The sequence below is a fragment of the Zootoca vivipara genome, chromosome 5 (assembly GCF_965207765.1).
Source record: "Zootoca vivipara chromosome 5, rZooViv2.hap1.1, whole genome shotgun sequence".
In the NCBI taxonomy this organism is placed as follows: Eukaryota; Metazoa; Chordata; class Lepidosauria; order Squamata; family Lacertidae; genus Zootoca; species Zootoca vivipara.
In genome coordinates, this window is record NC_142588.1 from 84,838,200 (window position 1) to 84,862,484 (window position 24,285).

A 24,285-nucleotide genomic window follows, 5' to 3' on the forward strand; every position below is an offset into this window, starting at 1 on the left:
TTAAGCAGAGGCTTGACAGGCATATGTCAAGAATGCTTTGATGGTGTTTCCTGCTTGGCAGGGGGTTGGACTGGATGGCCCTTGTGGTCTCTTCCAACTCTATGATTCTATGTTTCTATGACAAGACAGTGGGACCTTAGTTGGGGCTCATCCTCACTTCCATTTGCACTGCTGCTTTCACCCAGGAAAACCCACAGAGAAAACCAACTGAGTTTTCCCTGGATCAACATTTACTCTAATTTAGCACTAAAGAGTGGATTTTTTCAGGAGAAAGCGGGGGGGGGAGGCAAAACCATTTGGAATCATGTCTAGAAAGCATGGGGCAAGCAGAAAACCACTTGGACTACTAACGCTCTCTAGGCATGGGGCGAGCAGAGGTGTGGGTGAGCTCTCAGATTCATAATTTCACTTATTCCCCAAAAGGAGGAAGTCAGGCATAAAAAGGGATTCCCTTCTGGACGCTTCACTATTAGTATTTTCAAACTAAGCAGGAATTTCAAATAGCGTTTCAAATGCTTGTAAGGCATGCCAGTGGTCTTGACCTGATTGGCAAGCATACCTGGCAGCTGGGAGCTGATTGGCATCTTAACAACCCCAGGATAAGAGAAGACCTGACCCTGCACATTTTTAAATAGGGTCTTCACTTCCTCTGCTTTCCTTTGGCAGACCTCAGCCAGAGATCCACCTTTTCTGAACTCCACTCAGTCTTGGGTTTGGGTTTACTTTCTAAGCAGCATACAAATCCTGATTAATAAATGAACAATACAGACTGGACTCTCCACTGAAAAGCTTTGCTGAAAAAGGAAAGCCTTCAAATAAGCAACAAAAAGGACACAGAGATGTAACAGAGGGGGGGGGGGTTTCCAAATAAATCAAGTTACACAGTTTAGAGATTTTTTTTTAAAAAAAATGAAAGCTACTTATAAAAGAGGATAGAATACCAGATCATAACAAATCTCCTGACATTTATGAATCTGCATCTGATCAATGTATTAAAGAACAACTTAGAGCTCTGTTTAAAACAATTCATTGTCTTTGGGTTGACTTTATCCTTTTAACCCACAGGTAAAAAGATGGCGTACCACAAAGTCGGCGCAGACCAGAGGGCACAATATCTAGATAGTGATGACCTCCAAGCCACTTCCCTGGAGCTAGAATGGGATATGGAGAAAGAACTGGAGGAGCCCGGCTTTGACCATTTCCGGCTGGATGGGACAATCCATCAACAAGTGGGAATTACTCAAAACACGGACCCGGACCTGGACCTGGAGCCCATCCAGCCATCGGCATCTCCCAAAGGGAGGTTCCAGAGGCTTCAGGAAGATCCAGATTACGTCTCCCATTATACAAGGCCTCCACCAAAGAGCAACCGCTACAGCTTTTGCTGGATATTTAAGCTATTTTGCACTGCTTTGAGTCTATTTATTTTGGGGGTTTTGATAGGCTACTATGGACACGTACGGTGCCCTCCTTCCCCACCACCGCCTCCAAAACCAAGTGATCCTCACCTCAGCCAGGGGATTCTGAAAGAAATCCAAGCGAAGGATGTTGCACAGATTTACAGGTACGTGTTTGGTTTAAAAGCAATTGTATGATGTTGTCAAATGTCAGTATTTTCATTAGCTGATTATAAGGAGTGGATATACTCTCTTGGTAGCTCCGCCACCCTCAGAAGCTTGGAGTGCTGGTGGCCCTGGAGAGGGCATTCTCAGTGGTAGACTTAAGTTGTGGAACTGCGTCCCCATAGAGGTGTGTTTAGCACCTTCATGATACAACTTCTCGAGAAGGCTGGATGCACCTCGGCCTCGGCCCAGTATACCTGAAGGAGCGTCTCCACCTCCATCGTTCAGCTGGACACTGAGGTCCAGAGCCGAGGGCCTTCTGGCAGTTCCCTCACTCTGAGAAGTGAGGTTACAGGGGACCAGACAGAGGGCCTTCTTGGTAGTAGCACCCACTCTGTGGAACGCCCTCCCATCAGATGTCAAGGAAGTAAACAGCTACCTGACTTTTAGAAGACATCTGAAGGCAGTCCTGTTTAGGGAAGTTTTTAGTGTTTGATGTTTTATCGTGTTTTTAATATTCTGTTGGGAGCCACCCGGAGTGACTGGGGAAACCCAGCCAGATGGGTGAGGTATTATTATTATTATTATTATTATTATTACTACTACTACTACTACTACTACTACACCTCTTTACTCTGGCTTTTGGCACTTGAGATTAATATTTGTAGCAAGTTTTTTTTTTTAATGTTGTAACCTGCCCTTGGACCTTATTATTATTATTATTATTATTATTATTATTATTATTATTATTATATTTAAAAGTGCATTCAAAATGTGTGTCCCCTCCTCCCGTTAGCCTCAGTTGGTATTGCCCCAGGAAAAACCATTACCAACTGATCCTGCTGAACATATAAACTGTCTAAATGTAATTTTACATGCTCCAGGTCTGTGCAGCGATATCATGCCTGCTGACATTATACATATTCAGATGTTTTCATACTCTTGTATAACATGACTACTGTGCAGGGGAAGTTTTCTTTCCAGAAGGAAAGTAGAGATGTTGCTTCTCTTTGAGAAATAAATTTAACATAAATGATAATCAACATATGTTACATAGGAACATAGAAACACTCACCCACAAGATTATTTGAATCAAATACAGTGGAACCTCGGTTTATGAATTTTCGGTTTATGAACGCCGCGGACCCATCTGGAACGGATTAATTCATTTTCCATTACTTTCAATGGGAAAGTTCGCTTCAGTTTATGAACGCTTCAGTTTATGAACAGACTTCCGGAACCAATTACACCCATGCTTCAGTTTATGAACATTTCTGTTTAAGTACTCCGCGGACCCGTCTGGAATGGATTAATCCATTTTCCATTACTTTCAATGGGAAAGTTCGCTTCAGTTTATGAACGCTTCAGTTTAAGTACTCCGCGGACTGTCTGGAACAGATTAATTCACTTTCCATTACTTTCAATGGGAAAGTTCGCTTCACTTTATGAACGCTTCAGTTTATGAACAGACTTCCGGAACCAATTGTGTTCATAAACTGAGGTACCACTGTACCCACATTTCTAGAACTTTATCACTCAGATTTTTTCATAGTGTCTCTTTAACCCCCTATTCCCTCAGCATCAACCATATTCAGAAGGTGTTTTTATTTTATTTTAAGTTGTTTTCTATTTACTTGTGTAAGTTCTCTTGGTCAATTCCCTCCCTGAGGCTCTGCTTTGGACTGAAATGGTTAACTCCAGATACTCCCGTGGACTTTAAGCACTGTGTGGAACTGCCATGGGGCATCAAGGCCTGTTTCAGATCATCAGTGATACTAATTGTTCCTCCTACTCCTTGGTTAACACACTGAATGGCTATGGTTAAAAAAAAAGGTTTAGGGAGCAATCCTATACACAAGAAGCAAGCATATAGCAAGATAGACTGAATTAAACTGGTATATAGTACACCAAATCCAAACTGCATTCCGGCTGAGCCAGACTGAGCCTGGCAGAAGGAAAACAAGACTTCTTCTTCTTCGGCGATCACCCATAGCCAAGTAAGGTTGTCTTCCATAAACACGGTTTTAAAAGTGAGTCCGTAGGTGACTGTGGAGGCCAATTCTGGATCCACACGTCCTCCCACAGTGGGGACATAGGTTTCCCAAACTTAACTTCCTCTTAGTACGTTTTTCCCTTTCACCCTGAGTTCGAGCGTCTTCAAACACCTTTGGTAAAGGCTGTTCTCCAATTGGAGCACTTGCGGGCCAGCATTTCCCAGTTGTCGGTGTTTATACTACTTTTTTTAAAGATTTGCATTGAGAGAGTCTTTGAACCTCTTTTGTTGACCACCAGCATTACACTTAACATTTATAAGTTTGGAATAGAGTAGTTGCTTTGGAAGACAATAATCAGGCATCTGCACAACATGACCAGTCCAATGAAGTTGATGTTGAAGAATCAACTTCCAGTACACTGGCATTAGTTTGCCTGTCTTCTCAGGTGAAGTGTAAATTGTTTCGGAACACCGTTGATGGAATCTTTCGATGATCCAGTGAGTGAGCTTTGAATTACAGCACTGTTTTTACAATACTACCTTACACTGAGTTGTCAGGTCATGGGACTGATCTGAACGGGTTTTGGATCAAGCCTAAATCTCTCCCCTTTTGGTCCCAAGCCTGCCACACCCTTGGAATGCCCCTTATACCACCTTAGATCTACAGGGCTTGGCTGAGCCAGTTGGGGATGGGAGAGATATCCTGGTATCTCCAGCTGAGCTGAGGGTGGGGACTTATGACCTCAGCCAGTGATCCAGTGGATCCCGCTCATCTTGGTAGATCTTGGTATCAGAACTGCTATGGCTCTTCTTAGTAATATAAAGTAAACACCGCTAACTCTCTTAAAATGCATAACTTTCCCACAGTCCAGTTTGTGAATCAAGATATTTTGCCCCCTCTCAAAATTGTTCTGCCCGCTTTACACTGAGATCTAAAATGATGCCCCTTTAATGCACAGGCAATGTATTTCGGCAAGTGCAGTGCCATCTTGGCATTTGCTCCTGGCAAACCGTGTTTCTTCTGAAGCACTGCCCCTGCAGAAATGCTTAATACTAGCGTTCTAATTATTGGCTTGTGTTGAGTTTGCTAATTAGTCTGAAACCATAGGCAGAGATGATTGCTTTTGTGTATTTAAGACGCCCAGAAGAGGAATTTTGAGAAAGGAGCACCCAAAAAGGGACAGTAATAGAGCTAGTCAGGCTTCGGAACAACAGGGCTGAATATCACCAGAGCTGTCTGAAATGCATTAAAAATCCAAAAGAAATGAAGAGCCTTTTGTCTCCATAGGCACGGGATTTTTCTGTCTGGTATTGCAAATGCCACACTGAAAATTACTGAGGCAGAAGGTGGGGCAGATGTTCTACTTAACTATGTGTTAATTGTTTGAATCTCTGCTACCCCTAAACACAGAGCTAATCATTGTATAGCTACAAGTGGGATCATCAACACAATGTTCAGGGTTCCAATAAGACACACCCTTTCCCAGGAAACTCCATTGTGTTCCACTCCTATCCCTTTCCTGGTTTTCCACTACCACCATCAACAGTATTCAATGGCCACTGAGAATGATGAGTTCTTATTGGGCTGCTTTGGGCGGCGGGAGATCCCTTAAGGAAGGAGATTTCACAAAGAGAGCTTTCATTTTGTAGTCATCAGTAATGCTTCCAACAATAACACTGAAAGAAACTTATCTTCCAGTAAATGTACATGTAGATTGCCATTTATATGCTAAGAAATCAACAGTGGTGTACATGGATCTAAATTTATGAGCGGGTTGTCCCTATTACTCTGTCAACAGTGGAGGAGAAATATTGGCAGACTGGAAGCTGCCATCTATGGCAGCCACTCCTGCAGCCAATCGGACGCTGCAGAAGCTCCATTGGACGTTCAGGTTCTAAAGAACGTTTGCAAACTGGAACACTCACTTCTGGGTTTGCAGCGTTCGGGAGCCAAAATGTCCGAATACCAAGGCGTTCGGAATCCAAGGTACGAATGTGTTGAGAAGCAGTAGTTCTCCAGGATTTCAGAGAGGGGACATTCCCAGCCCGACTTGGAGATGTCAGGGATTGAACCTGGGACCTTTTGCACAGCCAGGCACTCTGTGACTGAGCTTCAGCCCTTCTCCAGCAGATATGTGGGGTAAAATGATGTCCATGTCATCAGTTTCTTTGTATCCGACTTTTCTGTGGTAAATGATGCTCAAGCCAGCTCATGGTATCAAAAGAGTTCACATTATAAAACATGGCAACATTTCAAGATAATCCACTCACAATTACAAAACATACTAACAAAACTTAAATAGTCCTATAGATATTAATAGGCTGATCAAAATAATAAATACACACAATAATTAAATCAGAACCAGTGAATGCGGTGAAGGTCCTGTGTGTGTCTGGAGGCGGTTGGAGGATGGATGGCGGCTAACAGATTGAGGTTGAATCCTGACGAGACAGAAGTACTATTTGTGGGGGACAGGAGGCAGGCAGGTGTGGAGGACTCCCTGGTCCTGAATGGGGTAGCTGTGCCCCTGAAGGACCAGGCGCACAGCCTGGGAGTCATTTTGGACTCACAGCTGTCCATAGAGGCGCAGGTCAATTCTGTGTCCAGGTCAGCTCCATCTGGTATGCAGGCTGAGACCCTACCTGCCTGCAGACTGTCTCGCCAGAGTGGTGCATGCTCTAGTTATCTCTCGCTTGGACTACTGCAATGCGCTCTACGTGGGGCTACCTTTGAAGGTGACACGGAAACTACAATTAATCCAGAATGCGGCAGCTAGACTGGTGACTGGGAGTGGCCGCTGAGACCACATAACACCGGTCCTGAAAGACCTACATTGGCTCCCAGTACGTTTCCGAGCACAGTTCAAAGTGTTGGTGCTGACCTTTAAAGCCCTAAACGGCCTCGGTCCAGTATACCTGAAGGAGTGTCTCCACCTCCATCATTCTGCCCGGACACTGAGGTCCAGCACCGAGGGCCTTCTGGCGGTTCCCTCGTTGCGTGAAGCCAAGTTACAGGGAACCAGGCAGAGGGCCTTCCCGGTAGTGGCTGTCACGGTCCGGTCGGCGGGCGTCAGGACCAGAGGCAAGATGGTGGTGTAGAAGCAGGAACAGGTGCCGGGCTGAGGGTCCAGCCGCAGGCAGTTGCAGGGTCAAGGAGCAAGGCAGAGACGAAGGTCCAAGGAGCAAGAAGCAAGGCGAAGGCTCAAGGAACAATAAGCAAGGCGAAGATCCAAGGGTCGAGGAGCAAGGCGAAGGCAAAGCAAGGGTCCACGGAGCAAGGATCAAGATGTCGGCAAGGCAAGGGTCCAAGGAGCAAGGATCAAGACGTTGGCAAGGCAAGGGTCCACGGAGCAAGGATCAAGACGTCGGCAAGGCAAGGGTCCACGGAGCAAGAATCAAGAGGCCAGATGCAACCAGGCACGGATAGTGTTGCTGTGGCCAAGAGCTGAAGGGAAATGCTGGGCTTTTATCCCTCCCAGCCCCTGCCACCAGGTGCAGTGAGATAACAAGTGGCCTCACCTGAGAGACTACTCCTTGCCTCTCCAGCACAAGCTGAGGTCTTCACCTGTGTGGCCACGCCTTGCTTCTCCAGCACAAGCTGAGGCAGGCCCCAGTCCTGCAAAGCACTACAGGCCCCAGAGCCTGACTCCTGCCCATACTCCTGACAGTGGCCCCCACCCTGTGAAACGCCCTCCCACCAGAGGTCAAAGAGAACAACAATTACCAGACCTTTAGAAGGCATCTTAAGGCAGCCCTGTTTATGGAAGCTTTTAATGTTTGATGGATTTCTGTTCTGTATTTTAATGTTTTGTTGGAAGCCACCCAACTACTACTACTACTACTATTATTATTATTAGTAGTAGTAGTATTCACTAATAAGTCATGCCAATATGGAAGCAGAATCCAAACAATAGGAAAAATGGTTCATCTTATCCGAAACTACCTGCTAAACCATTCTGCTGCCCTACTGGTCCAAAGACAAGAGTAGTGTGAAAATACAGCTGAGCCATGCAAAATTTACTAGGTTCAATACCCGTTATCTCCACGTACGTGTTTCAGAACCCCCTGTCTAAAATTCCGGATAGCTCCCACCAGTCACTGCAGAAAGCCATAGCCACTGCAGAAAGCCATAGCCAATGTGATGCCCTCCAGATGTTGTTAGAGTACAAATCCTAACATTCCTAGTCAGTATGGCCAGTGGGCAGAGATAGGGATGGATGGATTCGTCCGCTTTGACTTTCTCCATACCTAACTCCTCTGATCTTAAATTCAGTTTTCCACATTTCTGCAGCAATTTGAATTAAAATTAATTCCTTATGAAAATGAGTGTTTTAGTGCGCGCTTCTTTTATTAAGCACTTTTTGAATAATTTTTGCCTAAAATGCATATTTTTGCAAAGCAAATGCAATATAATGAATGTGTGTACATTATTTTCACAAATGTATACCTTTTTATGCACACACCCACCCACACACCCGGCGCATATGCATTTCTGTACACATTAGTAGGCTGGTTAACTCCGAATGCAAAATTTGGAGATTTGTGATGGTTTTGATTTGTGTATTATTTTAGAATGTGCAGATTTCTCTCCCCCCCCCCCGTCAGAAATGGTGGTAATGATAGTCCAGCAATATTTGGAGGGCATCCCGTTTGCTATCCGACCAAACAAATGCATCCCTGCAGGTCTCTAGGGGTGTATGATTTTGTGTTCATCAGCGTGATAGATTTACTTTGTCCTTCATTCGGTATTTTCTTGCAGCAGGGAATTAGTGAAAATCCTAAAACAGTATGCGCGTATATACATTTCTCCAGCACTTAACACAATGCACTGAAATAATTCCTGAAGGCCATAAAACACCTGTTTGTAGGTAAGAAGGAATTAGTAGGCTGTCCCTTGTGTGTGCATCACAACGGTGAGAGGCTTATAATGAACAGTGTAGGTTGAAGCCCAGGTGTTTCCTTCCATAATGTGATCGCATATAGAAATTGCTCCAAAGCTAAAGAGGCAAGTCAGCATAAAATGTACAGCACTTGCAACTGCATTCCACCAACCCATAAAAATGACGTCGCCTAACAGCAATGTGCAACATAAGAATAGGGGTTCTTTTAATTATTACTGTGATTATTTGATTAATTTATGAATCGCTCTTCATGTGGGTCTCTAAGGGAGCAATCCTACGTGCACAAAAATGGGTGTAAAGCAAGCCAGCATAAGGTTACACTGGACCCAAACCCTGTTCAGCCATTGGCTTGGCAAAGGGAAAACAAGCCTTTAAAATAGTGTTTTGCACTGGTTTGTCATGAGGCTGAGCTAAACATGCTTAGCATTCAGCCTATTTCCTCCTTCTCTACTCCCTGGCTAGGAGACTTGGCACTTGCAGTCTTAGCAGCATAGTTTTTATTCCCATTGGTTGTTTTAGAAACTGTACTCGACCTTGCCCTGTTTTGTTTTGTTTTTCATTTTTTCTATTCCTTCCCTCCCACTTTTTTTTTTGGGCCATAAATTGTTACTTTTAAATTCCTACTTTGCAGGCAACTTCTGGGGGAAAAAACAGTTCTGTGTAAGGTAAAAGTATGCACTTTTCAGCATTTTGGATCTAGTGGTTATCTTTCCTTGTTCTGTTGCTCCACCTTGCCCTTGCTATTAATCAAAGACATTCTGCGGCCTGATCCTATGACGGTTGTGAGAGAGTCAGCAGTTTTGCCCCTATCCCTGGGGCATCCTTTGAGGAAAGGTTTTGAAGCAAACCTTTCAGAGCGAAAAACCTCAACAGTTTAATTAGCAGCCCCTGGTAATTGCTTCGACAATCATCAGGGTTTTGCTGCTACTGAATTAAATGTATCAGCTTTCATTAACCATCCTGTGGATCTTCGGGGAAGTGGGCAGGATAGCCTCTCAGTTGTGGGAGCTGATGAGGCTGCCAGCATTTTTACATATTGACTTAGAGAGCTGACACAGCGTACAGTAGAGACTTAAGTTTGCAATGCAAGTTTGCAATGCAATGCACACTTAACCTGGTATTGACATGCCCTACTATTTGAAGCGCAGTCCTCCAGATGTTGTGTACAATAACTCCCATCACCCCTGACCATTGGCCCATACCTGCCAAGTTGCTGTCAGAGAAATAAGGGACCGGGCCGGAAATAGCAGACTGGAAGTAGCGCTGCCGCCATTTTGGAACTGGGCGGAGCATGCTCAGAAGTGACTTTTGATGCTGCTTTGCCCAGTTCCAAAATGGCCACTGCGCCAGAAGTCGCACTGCAGCCATTTTGGAACTGGGCAGAGCAGCATCAAAAGTCGCTTCTGAGCATGCTCCGCCCAGTTCCAAAATGGCCGCCGCGCCAGAATAAACCAGGGAAAAACAATAAAATCCGTTTTTTCAGCTAGGAACAGCTGGAAATACGGGGATTTCCCGGGGAAAACGGGAGACTTGGCAGCTATGCATTGGCCATGCTGTGTGCAGGAATCTCAGCTAAAGCATCCATGACCAATAGCCATCCAGCCTCTGCTTAAAAACCTCCAATGAAGGAGAGTCCACCATCTCTCAAGAGAGTCATTCCACAACTCTTACTGTTTTTTTTCTGTATGTTTAGTTGGAATCTCCTTTCCTGTAACTTGAAGCCATTGGTTTGAGTCCTACCTTCCAGAGCAGGAGAAAACAAGCTTGTTCCCTCTTCCATGTGACAGCCCTTGAGATATTTGAAACCCAGCCAGATGGGCAGGGTATAAATAATAAATTATTATTATTTGAAGATGGCTATTTACTCTCAGTTTCCTCTTTTCCTGGACTAAGCATGCCCAACTCATTCAACCATTCCCCATAAGGCTTTGTTCATTTGGTATGATGCGAATTGTACCCTACAACATCTATAAGCCACCACGTTGTTTACCCCTGTACTAGACTATAATAGCAATACCAGGGCAAGATTATTGAGATAATATATGTGAAATGCTTTGCAGTGTGCATTAAAGTGATGAGGGAAAGGCTGTGGCGAAGAGGTGGAGCACATGGACCAATAGATAGATCTAGGTGGATCAATGTAGGCAAGTTCCTACATCCCTACGGTATATACAGTACGTATAAATGCTAAGTATGTATGTATGAATGAATGTATGTATGTGGGGACACGGGTGGCGCTGTGGGTTAAACCACAGAGCCTAGGGCTTGCCGATCAGAAGGTCGGCAGTTCGAATCCCCACAACGGGATGAGCTCCCGTTGCTCTGTCCCTGCTCCTGCCAACCTAGCAGTTCAAAAGCACGTCAAAGTGCAAGTAGATAAATAGGTACTGCTACAGTGGGAAGGTAAACAGCATTTCCGTGTGCTGCTCTGGTTCGCCAGAAGCGGCTTTGTCATGCTGGCCACATGACCCGGAAGCTGTACCCCGGCTCCCTCGGCCAATAATGCGAGATGAGCACTGCAACCCCAGAGTCGGTCACGACTGGACAAAATGGTCAGGGGTCTCTTTACCTTTATGTATGTATGTATGTATGTATGTATGTATGTATGTATGTATGTATGTATGTACAACCTTTTCCCAGATGGGACTCGAAGCAGTTTACAGATGAAATTAAGAACTGCTAAAAACAATTGTTAAAAAGCACACAATTAAACATTGTTAGGAGTAAAACTACATACAGTACAAATATAAAATGTATTAAAACAGCATGGCACGAGCCCTTCCATTAAAAGCTGTCAGTTCCCAAAAGCCTGCTGGATCAGGAAAGTCTTCACCTCCTGTCGGAAGGACAAGGACAGAGCAAGTCTAGGAATGACATTCTGAAGTCTAGGAGCAGTTTCCAGAAAGGCCCTCTCCCACATCCCTTCCAAGTGTGCTGTGGGACTGAGAGAAGGGTGTCCCTTGAAGATCTCAGAACCCAGGCAATTTCGTATGAGGTGATATTATCTTTCAGATAGCTTGGACCTAATCTGTGTAGGGCTTTATAGGCAGTGCTTTCTTTTCCCGATGGCCCACAGGTCCGAGAGCAAGGGAGGCAGGGGCACATTTATTTGACCTGCACCAGAACCTGAAGCAACTCCAAACTAGCTAGGGAGACAGTTTAGCACTTCCGCAGGCAGTGAACATGGCTGTTGTCAAACTAGCATCTGGTCAGGGCCGCCCCAAGTCACTCAGTGACTTACTGTAACAACTTCGTGGTGAGTTCTGGCACCTATTTTTCTTGGGGGGGGGAAGCACTGTTTATAGGTCATAACCAGCGACAGACCAGTAACCAGCAGAGCTGTTGCAGCAAAGGACTCATATTCTCCCTAGAGCCCATATTGTTGTTACACTAGAAATTCTCAAGCGCTTAGATGTTGTTAGAGACGGAAACTAGGTTTCTCTTGATGTATGGTGCTGTTAAATATGTTACTGCAGCTCTGCGGCATGTGTCCGCCACAATTAGCAATTAGCTTCCTGCCTTGTGTACACAAATCAAATTGCACAACCCTCCAGGGAGATGAGTCTTCCTCCGCTTGCTTCTCGCGGGACTTCTCCTCCAAGTCATCAATCCTGCAAGCAGCCATTTACCTAAGGGGTGCTAATAAGACAGGCCAGGCAGCTCCCAATTCTGCAGAGAATCGCCAGTCTGCAGGTCCGTTGTACTGAATTGAACTATTGTTCATTCCGTGCTCACAACAGGAGTGACAAGAATGAAGGCCGTTAAGGAGTGAGGGTTATTTTATTTATTTTATTTTATTTTTTGTTCTCTGGGAATCGATCGGGGATAATGAAATTGATGTTGTCGGAATAGTAATCAGTTTCAATGAGCGGCAGGTTCCAGTGGCCTTACTGAAAGGAGACGGCTCGTCACAGTTCATTTCATATGGAAAGCTGATGAGTTTCCTGGGGTACTTCAGCATCAGGCTGAAATAATCACAACCAAAATTGATTTTATTCAAAGGCAAATAACTTCTTTTTTAACAATATGTTCCTTAGCTTTGAAATGGGAGTGTGATGACTTTCAAACAAGGAGAATGTGTGTGTGTGGAGAGAGCGGGGAGGTTGTGGGGAAGAGTGTTCACTCTCCATGCAAAACATCATGCTAGTCTCATTGTGCTGTTATGTAATGCTTTCCGATTGACAGCCAGATAGTAGGGATGCTTGAAGAAGCTTGAAGAAGTTGAGTTTCAAAATGGGCCGACGTGTTCCACCCCTCCTGGGCAAATATACAAATTGGAGCTTAGTAATTCACCGGCTTTCTGAATTTTCTGAAATATAAAATGCGTATTTTGAGAGATGACATGCTTAGGAATTCATTTTTTGTTAGAATATTGAGATTTAAATGGGGATCTCTCTCTCTCTCTCTCTCTCTCTCTCTCTGTGTGTGTGTGTGTGTGTGTTAAAAAATTAAGAGTAAGGCAGAAATGAGATGCAGCAGACTTAGTGGGGAACACATATAAAAGTGCCATATTCAGGAAATAAATTAACTCCCCCATCCTTATTGGGCACATGAGCTGTGTCTACTGAAAAGTAGCAGGAATACTGGTGCATGTGCATCCTGGTTAGTTCCCCCTCATGGTCAGTGGCTACCTTCTGGCACTACATATCACACAATTTTGTTTCTCTACTCCAGGTGTGTAAGGGCCTTTGACCCTCCAGTTGTTGGATGAACTACAACTCTAATCAACCCTAGACATTGACCATGTTCCATATCTGGAGGTCCAAAGGTTCATCTCACCTACTGTAGTTCATCAGTGCCATCAGCGCCACCACTGATATGGAGCTGGAACAAGGAAACTTGCTACGTGAGGATTGTTAGAGATTCATTCCCCGTGTCTGCATTCTTGGGATTGTTGTCTATCACATGATGGTATATGTTTTCATTCCACAGTGGGAAGTGACGAAGACAGGATGTTACTGTGTTTCCTAAAGTGGGACTATTGCATAGCTGTCAACCCTCACTTTTTTTTTTGCGGGAAACTCCCTTATTCCAAGCCACAGCTGTCAGCCTTCCCTTTTTTGTTGTTGGGAATTCCCTTATTCCAGCGCCGTTTCACCGTAGACTGTCCCCGGGACAGGTGAGGCTGCTGCTGATCCCTTATTTTCAAATCCGAAAGTTGACAGCTATGGACTATTGTCCTTTGTTCTTTCTCTTTGCTGTCAGATGCTAGAGAGAAAGGGAGCCATGTTGCAGTGCTCCGTGTGTGTTTATATGTAAATAAACGTAGATTAGCCAAATGCTGTGCTAATGAGCTCTATTACGCAATTGTGCAAACTCTGCGGATCCGTAAGTGTGCTGATGTCAGTTGGCATCAGTCGCTGTGATGTTCGGGCTGAAGAATGCTTTTGAAGCTCCTGAACGATCGGCCAGGAGGGAGAGAACATGCCTGACTCTGCCAGGGTCCTACTTGCAAGTAAGAGATCCTAACAAGGATGTCCCATGACATGCTACTCTTTGTACCTATTACATGATGAGCTGGAAGGATGCTGGCGGGCACTGAAACTGGTGTTGTGTACATCTATGACACCTGAGATGATTATTCATCGTCATGCTTGAAATAGTATTAGTCTCAAAAAAATAATACAACAACAACAACAATACTGTGGACTTGGAAAGGGTGCAGAAGAGGACACCCAAGATGTTCCAGGAGCAAGATCAACTCACCAAGGTGATGAAAGGTCTCTTAGCTCCTTCCAAAAGTTGGGAAAGTGCTAGCTAGGCTTCCAGAAGGAGGAGAGAGGACTCTAGGACCCTGTCAGAGTCTCACGCCTCTTTCTCAAAGCCCAGCACCATGTTTACCAGGCTTTGAGACAGCGCCCTCTCCCGTTTGCACAGCACCCAGTGCTACTTGCACAAACCAATATCTGGCCCTGCCTCAAGTGTCAAAAACCAGGGTAAATAAATGTGTCGCTAGCATTCTCTGAAAACTGTACAACGAAGCAGCCAGACACACCTCTGCGGGGAGCAAATTCCACAACTTATTGTTAGGGGGGGTTCTGCCCTGTGCCCCACCCTGCTTTCCTTGTTCTTTAGCTTGAGAGAGGATCAAAATTAATTCTGGAAATGACAAATATTTGCTGTAGTTTTCAGATTGACTGCCTGACCTTAATATGTTCCCCCCCCCCAAAAAAAAATGTATATTCTGCTTTGCTTGATTGTGATAAAACCAGAGTGGTTTTCAATAATAATAAAAATGTAAGTAAAAGTAGTTAAAAACCATTGTTTAAAACATTCAAAATACAATTAAAATCAATTATCAGCCAAAAAAACACACGTTAAAATCTGTGCTAATATTCTATACATCTGGAGAGGCTCGCCTAAACAAAAATGTTTTTGCCGAGAAGAACAAAGTGAAGTTGCTTGCCTGGTTCCAATAGGCAGGGAGTTCCAAAGTATGGATGTGGCCACACTAAAAGATCTGTTTCTTGCGAATGCAGAATGAGTGTTATGAGATGCCTGTAATAGGCTCCAAGGCATATGCCTACAGATGAGATCACAGCACCAAAATGAGTCCTGACGTGATTGTGGAATCAGGTGACACTTTCTTTTCCCACTGGAATTTAATCAGTGGACACATGTGCCGAACTGGAGGCAACCCGTATGTAAGAACAAAATGCAAACCAAAGAAAGTGACAAAACTGTGCATTCTCTGTGGTTGAATAATGTCTGGTTATCAAAATGAAAAATTGGCAAAACATTATCACATCTGTGCTGTTCCAGGAAGAAGATCAGGTATCTCCGCCCCACCCCAAACCCTAAAACCCAGGGAGAAATTCAGGTAGGGATAATTTTGTAAGCACTCCTAAATGACACTGCTCATCTTAGTCACCTGCAGTGATAAAGTTAATCTTTTTTCTCACACTCCCATGGACACTCTCTCATAAGCATTCAATTAGGAATGCTCGTTAGAAATCTATTCAGCCTCTCTTTTGTTTCTCCAGATCGCTAAGAATGAAATGTCAAGCAGCTCTTTAAAATTTCCATTCATCTTATTAACGATTTCTTAGTACTGGATAAACAATCATTTTCCCAAAGTCTCAAACATGACCAGCAATTTGTACATTATTATATTTTAAATTAATAAAAAAGAAACACCACACACACACACACACCACACCTGTGCACTGACTCCCACGCAGTGGTTTAAAGAGCAAGGGCAACTGCAAAGTGCCTAACATTGTATGGCTGCATCCTTTTGCATCTACTGGTATTTTCATCGGGGTAATATATCTGCAGATGACCGAAGAACTTAAGAAGGTCCCTGCTGGGTTGAGACCAAAGGCCCATCTAGTTCTAGCATGTTGTTCTCTCGGTGGGAAGCCTGAAAACAGCACCCAAGCACAACAACACTCCTCCCCCTTGCCATTTCCAGAAATTGGTAGTCAGTAGGGTTGCCAGACTCAACAGAGGACAGGACTTCTGTGCCTTTAATTGCCCTGCTCTCTTTTAAGTCTGGAAACCTTAAAGAGAAACCAGCAGACCATTTGCTTGGAAATTAAACAGTTGGCCTGCTGGTTTCTCTTTAAGGTTTCCAGACTCAAAAGAGAGCAGGGCAATTAAAGGCACAGAAGTCCTGTCCTCTGTTGAGTCGGGCAACCCTAGTAGTCAGAGGCATACCAAGTCGAACCCTTGGTCCACCTAGCTCAGTATTATAGAGGCTATTCAACATTTCAAAGAAGAGAATTTTGTTCTCCTCCCAGACGTGCCTGGGGGTGAACACGGGCCTTTTTTCCTGCATTCAAAGCAGTTTCCCTACCGCAGAGCTGCAGCTCTTCCCAACATGCACTTTTAATTCTAACCACCTTGCCCTTTTTCCTGCGCTACAGCTGAAACGCCCATCTTCATCACCCAGAAGTGATCATGTCTAAACCTGCTGGATGCACTCTGATGTGTCCTAGCGCTCCCTGCACCCCGTACCGCTCCTGTTCCTCTTAGTTAGATTTGCATTTTGCAATGCACTTCCAGACATTGGATCACTGCGAGCCACCTGCATCTGCTGACATATTCAAATATTTTGGGATGGAGGCCAGTTCTGTGCAGGGCCTGTGCCCACTGCTTACGTGCTTGACAGTAACATCTGGCAACACAGATGTTGAATTGGAGAGAGCCGTAATTATTTAGAGAGGAGGAGGAAAGTTGTCACGGACAATTATTATCACTCTCTCATTGCAGGTATTAAAAACCGGGGAGCTAATTCTGTTCTTAGATGGCAGCATATGTTTTTCTTTCTTTCTTGGGGGGGGGATATCAGCATTTTGTTTTCTTCATTGCATCTTTGAGGTCAAGCTCGCTTGATGCTGGGTGCTATCTACAGCCTTAAAAATGAACACAGGCACCCTGAAAAGAGAGGAGCAGAGGTTTCAAAAAAACAAGGGAACAGAGAACGGTGGGTGTTTTCTTTTCTTGGAACACTGACACAATAGCCATTGTGAGGGCTGCCAAGCTATGCAGGGGAGTCCATTCGAAGTGGAGGCACATAACAAGGTCTGCCATTGGTTATAAGCCATGTTCCCAAGCCAGTCGTCAACAAAAGCTGTTGGATTCGGTCCCAGTGAAAGGACTGTGCTTCTGCCTTGCTTTTCTCAGCTGGGGTGACCTTTGGATTCCCCCACCCCTTTAGTCTTTTTCTCCCCCTTCAGCATCTTCTCTGCTTCTTGTCTTCTCCCACTACCTCCCTTTGTCCCTTGCAGGTTATTAATAGAATATGACAGGTGTGATTGAACGTGCATGTGTATTTGCAGAGTTATCGTGAAGCAAATATTTAGACTGTCTGGTAAGGCAAGCAAATCAGGGGCTGTGGTGTGTGTGTGTGTGTGTGTGTGTGTGTGTGTGTGTGTGTGTTATAATTAGAAGAGGCAGTTGAATACCCAGAGTCTGCACCTGCATTGCAAAGACACTGTTTCATTGCAGACAGGTTGAAAACCACTGGACTTGTCTTTTGTTTCAATGATATAATTTTGGAGAACAGGAGTACTAAAAAGAAAAATGGAAATGCCACCCTACGGAATATATTTAGTTCAGAATGCTGGGAACCTGAATGTCAGCATGTTTGGACCTTGTTGGTTTTCTTGTAAGAGCAATGTCATCGTCAACAACGAAATTGCTGTTGTTGTTTCCCTTTATTTCTGACATGTATACCCAGCCTTTCTATATGGAACATTATGGGCTGAGCAATTCTATGCAAAGTACCTCTATTCTGAACTCTGCTTAAGAGGTTCTGGGAGGCGCCGCTACCTGCTGAGTCTGCAGGTGAGCATGCTGCCAAGCTTTGAGGATTGGTCCCTAGGTCACATGACAGGAGGGTGGAATAGGTGTAAATATCTCCTTGTCCCATCCTGCTCTCACCACACACCCAGAACACCTTGGTGCCTAGTACAAACTGTCAGGATCTTGCAGGGCCAGCACATCCCATTTTGCTGCCTAAGGTGGAATGGGAATGTGGCGTCATGCTGTCCCCCACTGTGCTGTCATGCTGCCGCCATGCCCTGCTGAAGCCTCCCTTACCTGTGGCGGCGGCGATGTCTGGTGAGATCTCACCAAAATCTCACGAGATTTAATGTGTCCCATGAGATCTCATGCAATCTCTCCGGCAACCAGTCCCAGCTTCTCTGTTGGTGGTGGAATGAGCAGGGTGCTCTTTGGCTGGGTGGGATAACCAGATGGTACCTCTTTGACTTCTGTTGCCCAAGGCAGCTGCTTCACCCTGTCTCATGGGCAGGCCGGCCCTGACATCTAACAACACAATGATATAAATAGTGATATGTAGGTCATATGCTAAACCCAGTATCCCCCTGTTGTGTCGTTGGCATAGGGGTGCTGGAGGAATTTGATTCAGTTCATGTTTAAAAGTGAATCTAGCCAATCCACACTTTCTGAAACAACGCATAAATTCTCACATGGGCAGTCTTTGAAATTTGCGCATCTCTGAATTTTGCAATGCAGTTCTGAAACCAGGTAATCCTGCACCATGGATAAATTGCATAAAATGAAGATATCAGTGAAAATAGCACACAGCATTCGATATATGGGGACAAATATGAATATTAGGGAAAACATGCTTTGCAAAATGTGCATATCAGGCAGAAATGTATTAACAAACTGTATACAGTGATACCTTGGGTTACAGATGCTTCAGGTTACAGACTCTGCTAACCCAGAAATAGTACCTCGGGTTAAGAACTTTGCTTCAGGGTGAGAACAGAAATTGCGCTGCAGCGGCATGGCGGCAGCGGGAGGCCCCATTAGCTAAAGTGGTACCTCAGGTTAAGAACAGTTTCAGGTTAAGAACGGACCTCCAGAACGAATTAAGTTCTTAACCCGAGGTACCACTGTATTACCAAAAATAAAAATAAAAAAATGCACTAAAATGTTGGTAAATTCTCATGAGGGCTTTTTAAAATGGAAATGTGGAAAAATGATAAACCGGGAGAAACTAAAATTAGTTTTACAGTTTTACAGAGGACTAAATGACCCATTGGGTCCCTTCAAGCTCTACAATTCAATGATTACATGACAGATTTTCCCTTCCCTACTTATGAGGCAGGAACTGCTAGGCTTAACATCTGGATGGAAACTGCAGCCTGCCTTACACCATTAAAAACACACCATATGGTTTTTAAGTGGACTTCACACAGTTAAACAGGTGCCTGTTCCCTCTCACAGTTAATTTTCCTGTACACGTGACGTTCATTATATGTGGCAAGAAATGTCTTATTGGGACTAATGTATGACACAGCCTTTCATGCAATGCCTCCGGTGATTAATGTTCCTTATTATTTTCAACATTTCTTTTCTCTTTGACTAAGACATTCAAATCATCCTTCTCACTGGTTCAGAAGATTGGAGGGTGGGGGAGGAGTGCTGAGAAAAGGATTATCTTTGTCGAAACTGTGCTGCCTTCTCCTGGCTTTTGGTGGCATATTAATTCTTGAGTCAATATTGCTGGTCAAGAGAGAGAGAGAGAGAGAGAGAGAGAGAGAGAGAGAGAGAGAGAGAGAGAGAGAGAGAGACTACTATTATGTGGTTTGGCTTAATGAAATATTGCTGAACTGTAACAAAATGGAAAGAGTAGAATAACCTTTGCAGCTTTTAAGAACAGCACATCAAATTGCCTCGCTAATTATATTTGATCCATGTGCCTTGCGGTTCCTTTTCTTTTCTACACTCTGTTCTGAAAAGTTTGCAACTGTGCAGCTGGCTATAATGAGATCCTGTTATGAGGGGAAGAGGACGTTAAGTGGTACAGGGGGAGAGGAGCTGGGGTGTGGGGATGCAGAGATAGGGGGGAAGCTTAAGATTGTGGCAGAGTTTTATTTTTATTAAAAGCAAAATTTGGAACTGTCCAATGTTATGTGCATCCCTGCAACATGGCCATGCTTTTTCCATGTGTGTGCACATCCATTCTTTCTTGCTTAAATTCTTTGGAAAATCCCCAGAACTGGGAAGTTGACCACAGTTAATGTCCTAAGCGTGTCCCTATAAAGAATGTCATTGTGGATGTTTCTGGCATCACAGCCTTTGCCATAACATTAACAACTACACATGACTTCTTAAAACAGGGGTCTCCATATTTTATAAGATTAGAATTACTGGTGTGGGTGGCACTGTGGGTTAAACCACAGAGCCTAGGGCTTGCCAATCAGAAGGTCGGTGGTTCGAATCCCCGTGACGGGGTGAGCTTCTGTTGCTCGGTCCCAGCTCCTGCCAACCTAGCAGTTCGAAAGCACATCAAAGTGCAAGTAGATAAATAGGTACCGCTCTGGCAGGAAGGTAAACGGTGTTTCCGTGTGCTGCTCTGGTTCGCCAGAAGCGGCTTAGTCATGCTGGCTATATGACCTGGAAGCTGTACGCCGGGTCCCTCGGCCAATAACACGAGATGATCGCCGCAACCCCAGAGTCGGTCATGACTGGACCTAATGGTCAGGGATCCCTTTACCTTTACTATTCTGTGGGGAGTAGCAATGGAAACAGGTAAGCTGGAGACCATGATCTGTGGTTCTAGGAGAGTGTGGGCTATTTTACTTTTTGCATTGCTGCCAGACACCTTTTTTTTTTTTACATCACCTGTCATCACACAACATTCTTGTGACTTGGGTTTTTGAATTGCCCTGATGTTCTTGTTGAATTGCCCATTCCACCCTCCCCCTGTATCTGCCCATTTTGACTCTGGCTTTGCATTTTTAAAAAGGCCTGAGTTGTCGGTAGTTCTCCTCCACCAGATCTATAAACTGTGAATCAAGTTGTAGTCTTCTCAATCAACACATCTCTATATGGAGTCAGAGGTAAATTTGGATAACCTTTTGGGCCACTGACTGTAGATATGGAGTCACCAATGATGTCTGAAATGAATTTTGCAGTCTTTTGCATGTTTTGTCAGAAGTAAATCAGCCAGAGCTAATGACAGGTCCTTTAGTCTTTATCCTCCAACCCAATATACTCTGCAAGGGTAAAAGTGAGACTAAGGAGGAGGAAGGCAGGCAGGCAGGGCCACACTCCAGAATAGTTTTAAACAACAATTTTTCACGTCACCCACCATGATGGCAGGCATTTCATTAATATGTAACACTGGTGTTGCAAGTTAGCATTTCTGTTCTATGAGCTGCGGACAATTCTCCCTTTTCAGTACAGGTAAAATGAAGGCAGTTCTGAAGTTATTTCCAGCGATATTGATGTATACGGGATGAATTAGAAAGTGGCACTGACATGAAGATGACTTCGGTCCATAAAGGTCTTTATGGTTGACAGCTCTCAAAGGAAAAGTAAAGTGAGTCCTCACAAAAGAAAATGGAACATACAGAGGAAAGATGCTGGCAAGCATCACCTCATGGAATAAAGGAACTACACTAGATAGGTAGGTAGAAAGGTAGGTAGATGATAGATAGATGGATAGATAGATGGATAGATAGATAGATAGATAGATAGATAGATAGATAGATGATAGATAGATAGATAGAAGATGATAGATAGATAGATAGATAGATAGATAGATAGATAGATAGATAGATAGATATAGATAGATGATAGACAGACAGAATATAGATAGATAGATGATAGATAATAGATAGATAGATGAAAGTTTTCTGTACCCCAGGAGTCAGGTAACCTGTGGACCCAGAGATGGAACATGTCCCCTTGCTGCCCAGGGAGGATGCTTGTGTGTATGCAGCCACACACCCATGCTAGGGACAGGGGGCGGAGGAAAAATGGAGCCCACTGTGCATGCCCAGGCAGATGGGTGGGGTATAAATAATAATAAATAATAATAAAATTATTACTATTACTACTACTCCTGCTGCTGCTACCACACCGGTCTTGAGCAGCATGGCCATCTTAGCGCCACCCCGGGACCTGAGCATTGCACGACCACTAGGGAAGGGTGGTGTGGGGACACGGCAGCCACATACCCCTCGATCCCTTCCTTGCATGAAAAAGAGCCTTAGACAGATGCAGTTGGGAGTGAAGAGCACCCTGCGGGAGGGGGCAGCCTATTTCACCTTTCCCCTTCCTTCAAATCCCTCCTGTCTTTAGATGCTTTCCTTCCCATGGGATTTTTTTTGGGGGGGAGGAGGGAAGGTACAAATGGCAGGAAGGGGGGTGGATTAAACATCCCTCCCATCCCTCTGCTCCCATTCACAGCCCCCAAGGCAGCTTTCCATTTAGGAAAAACAAATGTCAGGGGGCAAGAGGCATGGGACCCCAGGTGTCACCTGTGACTTGACCTGAGAGCTTTGACAGTGTGGAAAGAACAGAGGGGAGGGGGAAGCGAAGGTGACAGGTTTCTGAAGGAGCGATGTTTAGTGCTGGAAGAGGGACAGCTAGGAGGAGAAATGTGAAGATTTCCTACACAGTTTATTGCTAATGGATTAGTCCTGGTTGTCCTTTTTGAAAAATGACCAGTCCCTTCCCCGGCATTTTTGTGCTTTCGTTTCACTAGCATTCCTCTCCCTTAAGGTCTGTTAAGGTAAGGTTTATGGCAAGGCACACTATATTCTTCCAATGCTTTACAGTGCACAGCATATTGTGTTTTCTTTTCTGTGACAATAAGACAGTAACTTACTCTGGTGTTAAATAAGGGTTCGGCCCCTTGGGTTTGTCAGTGTGGGTTTTTGGATGGTGAAGGCTTTGATGCAGAGTAGAGAGCTTTTCTTTCAGACAGGTCCACAATTCCGTCAGGGGAAAGTGGTCAGGGGCCATGTACTGGCGGTGGAGAAGGGATTGGGGCCAGAAGTTGGTGGGGCCAAAGCTAAAAACTGGATGCGGACACACACACATTCACACTCATGTGTACACAGACATTCACATTCTCCATTAACACTCAGTCATCCAGCCACACAATCCCATACAAGGGAGCATGATACTACCTGGCCCCTCCATATTCTGTTCTCTCTGACCATGGGGGGGGGGGGCGGTCAGCATCATAGCTGCCAAGTTTTCCCTTTTCTCACGAGGAGGCCTATTCAGCATAAGGGAAAATCCCTTTAAAAAAGGGATAACTTGGCAGCTATGGTCAGCATTTCTGGCTGCCCAGGGGAGATGAATGCAGCTGACAGGATGTGTGATGTATTATTTTGGGAGGGATGAAGCCTGCTTGGATGCTGCCCAGCAAGGTTGGCCTGGCTTCCCCTTTGCAGACATTCTGCTGGTGTGTGGGCAGCATGGAACACACTACACAGGGGAATATGGGGGTGGAGCCAACACCCATGGCAACATTACCTCTCCAGACAGTGTGAATAACATGCAAAAAAGAAAATCCAACCAGGGATGTGGTGGTCATGCCCTAACCCAGGCACCCCAAACTTCGGCCCGCCAGATGTTTTGGACTACAATTCCCATCTTCCCCAACCACTGGTCCTGTTAGCTAGGGATCATGGGAGTTGTAGGCCAAAACATCTGGAGGGCCGCAGTTTGGGGATGCCTGCCCTAACCAATTGAAATATACAATAATAAAACCATGTTGTTTAGTTGTTTAGTCGTGTCCGACTCTTCGTGACCCCATGGACCAGAGCATGCCAGGGACTCCTGTCTTGCGCTGCCTCCCATAGTTTGGTCAGACTCATGTTCGTAGCTTTGAGAGCACTGTCCAACCATCTTGTCCTCTGTCGTCCCCTTCTCCTTGTGCCCTCCATCTTTCCCAGCATAAGGGTCTTTTCCAGGGAGTCTTCTCTTCTCATGAGGTGGCCAAAGTATTGGAGCCTCAGCTTCACGATCTGTCCTTCCAGTGAGCACTCAGGGCTGATTTCATTCAGAATGGATAGGTTTGACCTTCTTGCAGTCCATGGGACTCTCAAGAGTCTCCTCCAGCACCATAATTCAAAAGCATCAATTCTTCGGCGATCAGCCTTCCTTATGGTCCAGCTCTCACTTCCGTACATCGCTAAATGAAACCATCAGCATTACTAAAAACAAATTTAACAGTACAGCAAAATGCCATTGCTGCTGCCTAAATACCCAGGCCATAAAAATGCATTTGGTGCACACACACAAAAAGGATGGCAAGGATGGTGCCAGGTGGGCCTCCTTAGAGAGAGCATTCCATAAACAGGGGGCTACTACAGGGAAAGTTTGAGATGGCAGTGGTGTAGCATGGGGAGCATGGGGGCAGCTGCCATTGGCACAAAATTGTTAGAGGTGCAAATTTTCAACACCCAGTGTTGCCTCAATACAGCTGTGTGTTTCCATTGCCGGGCTCCGTTGAAAACAACTTCTCCATGTACATCAGGAGCAGTGCCAGATTTATATATAAGCTAAACAAGCTATAGCTTGGGGCCGCGACTCTCTTGGGCCCCCC

General features: G+C 44.8%; 1 protein-coding gene across 4 annotated transcripts in view; it reads left to right on the plus strand.

The window, feature by feature from the left end:
- The window catches only part of NAALADL2 (N-acetylated alpha-linked acidic dipeptidase like 2), a 784,863-nt gene that overhangs the window by 405,904 nt on the left and 354,674 nt on the right, over positions 1-24,285 (plus strand). For all 4 annotated transcript variants that reach the window (XM_035134128.3, XM_035134127.3, XM_035134124.3 and 1 more), the window contains one exon: positions 1,066-1,564. In XM_035134128.3, the coding sequence (XP_034990019.3) occupies positions 1,074-1,564 (491 nt within the window). In that variant the 5' untranslated portion in view covers positions 1,066-1,073. The remainder of the gene's footprint in view (positions 1-1,065; positions 1,565-24,285) is intronic.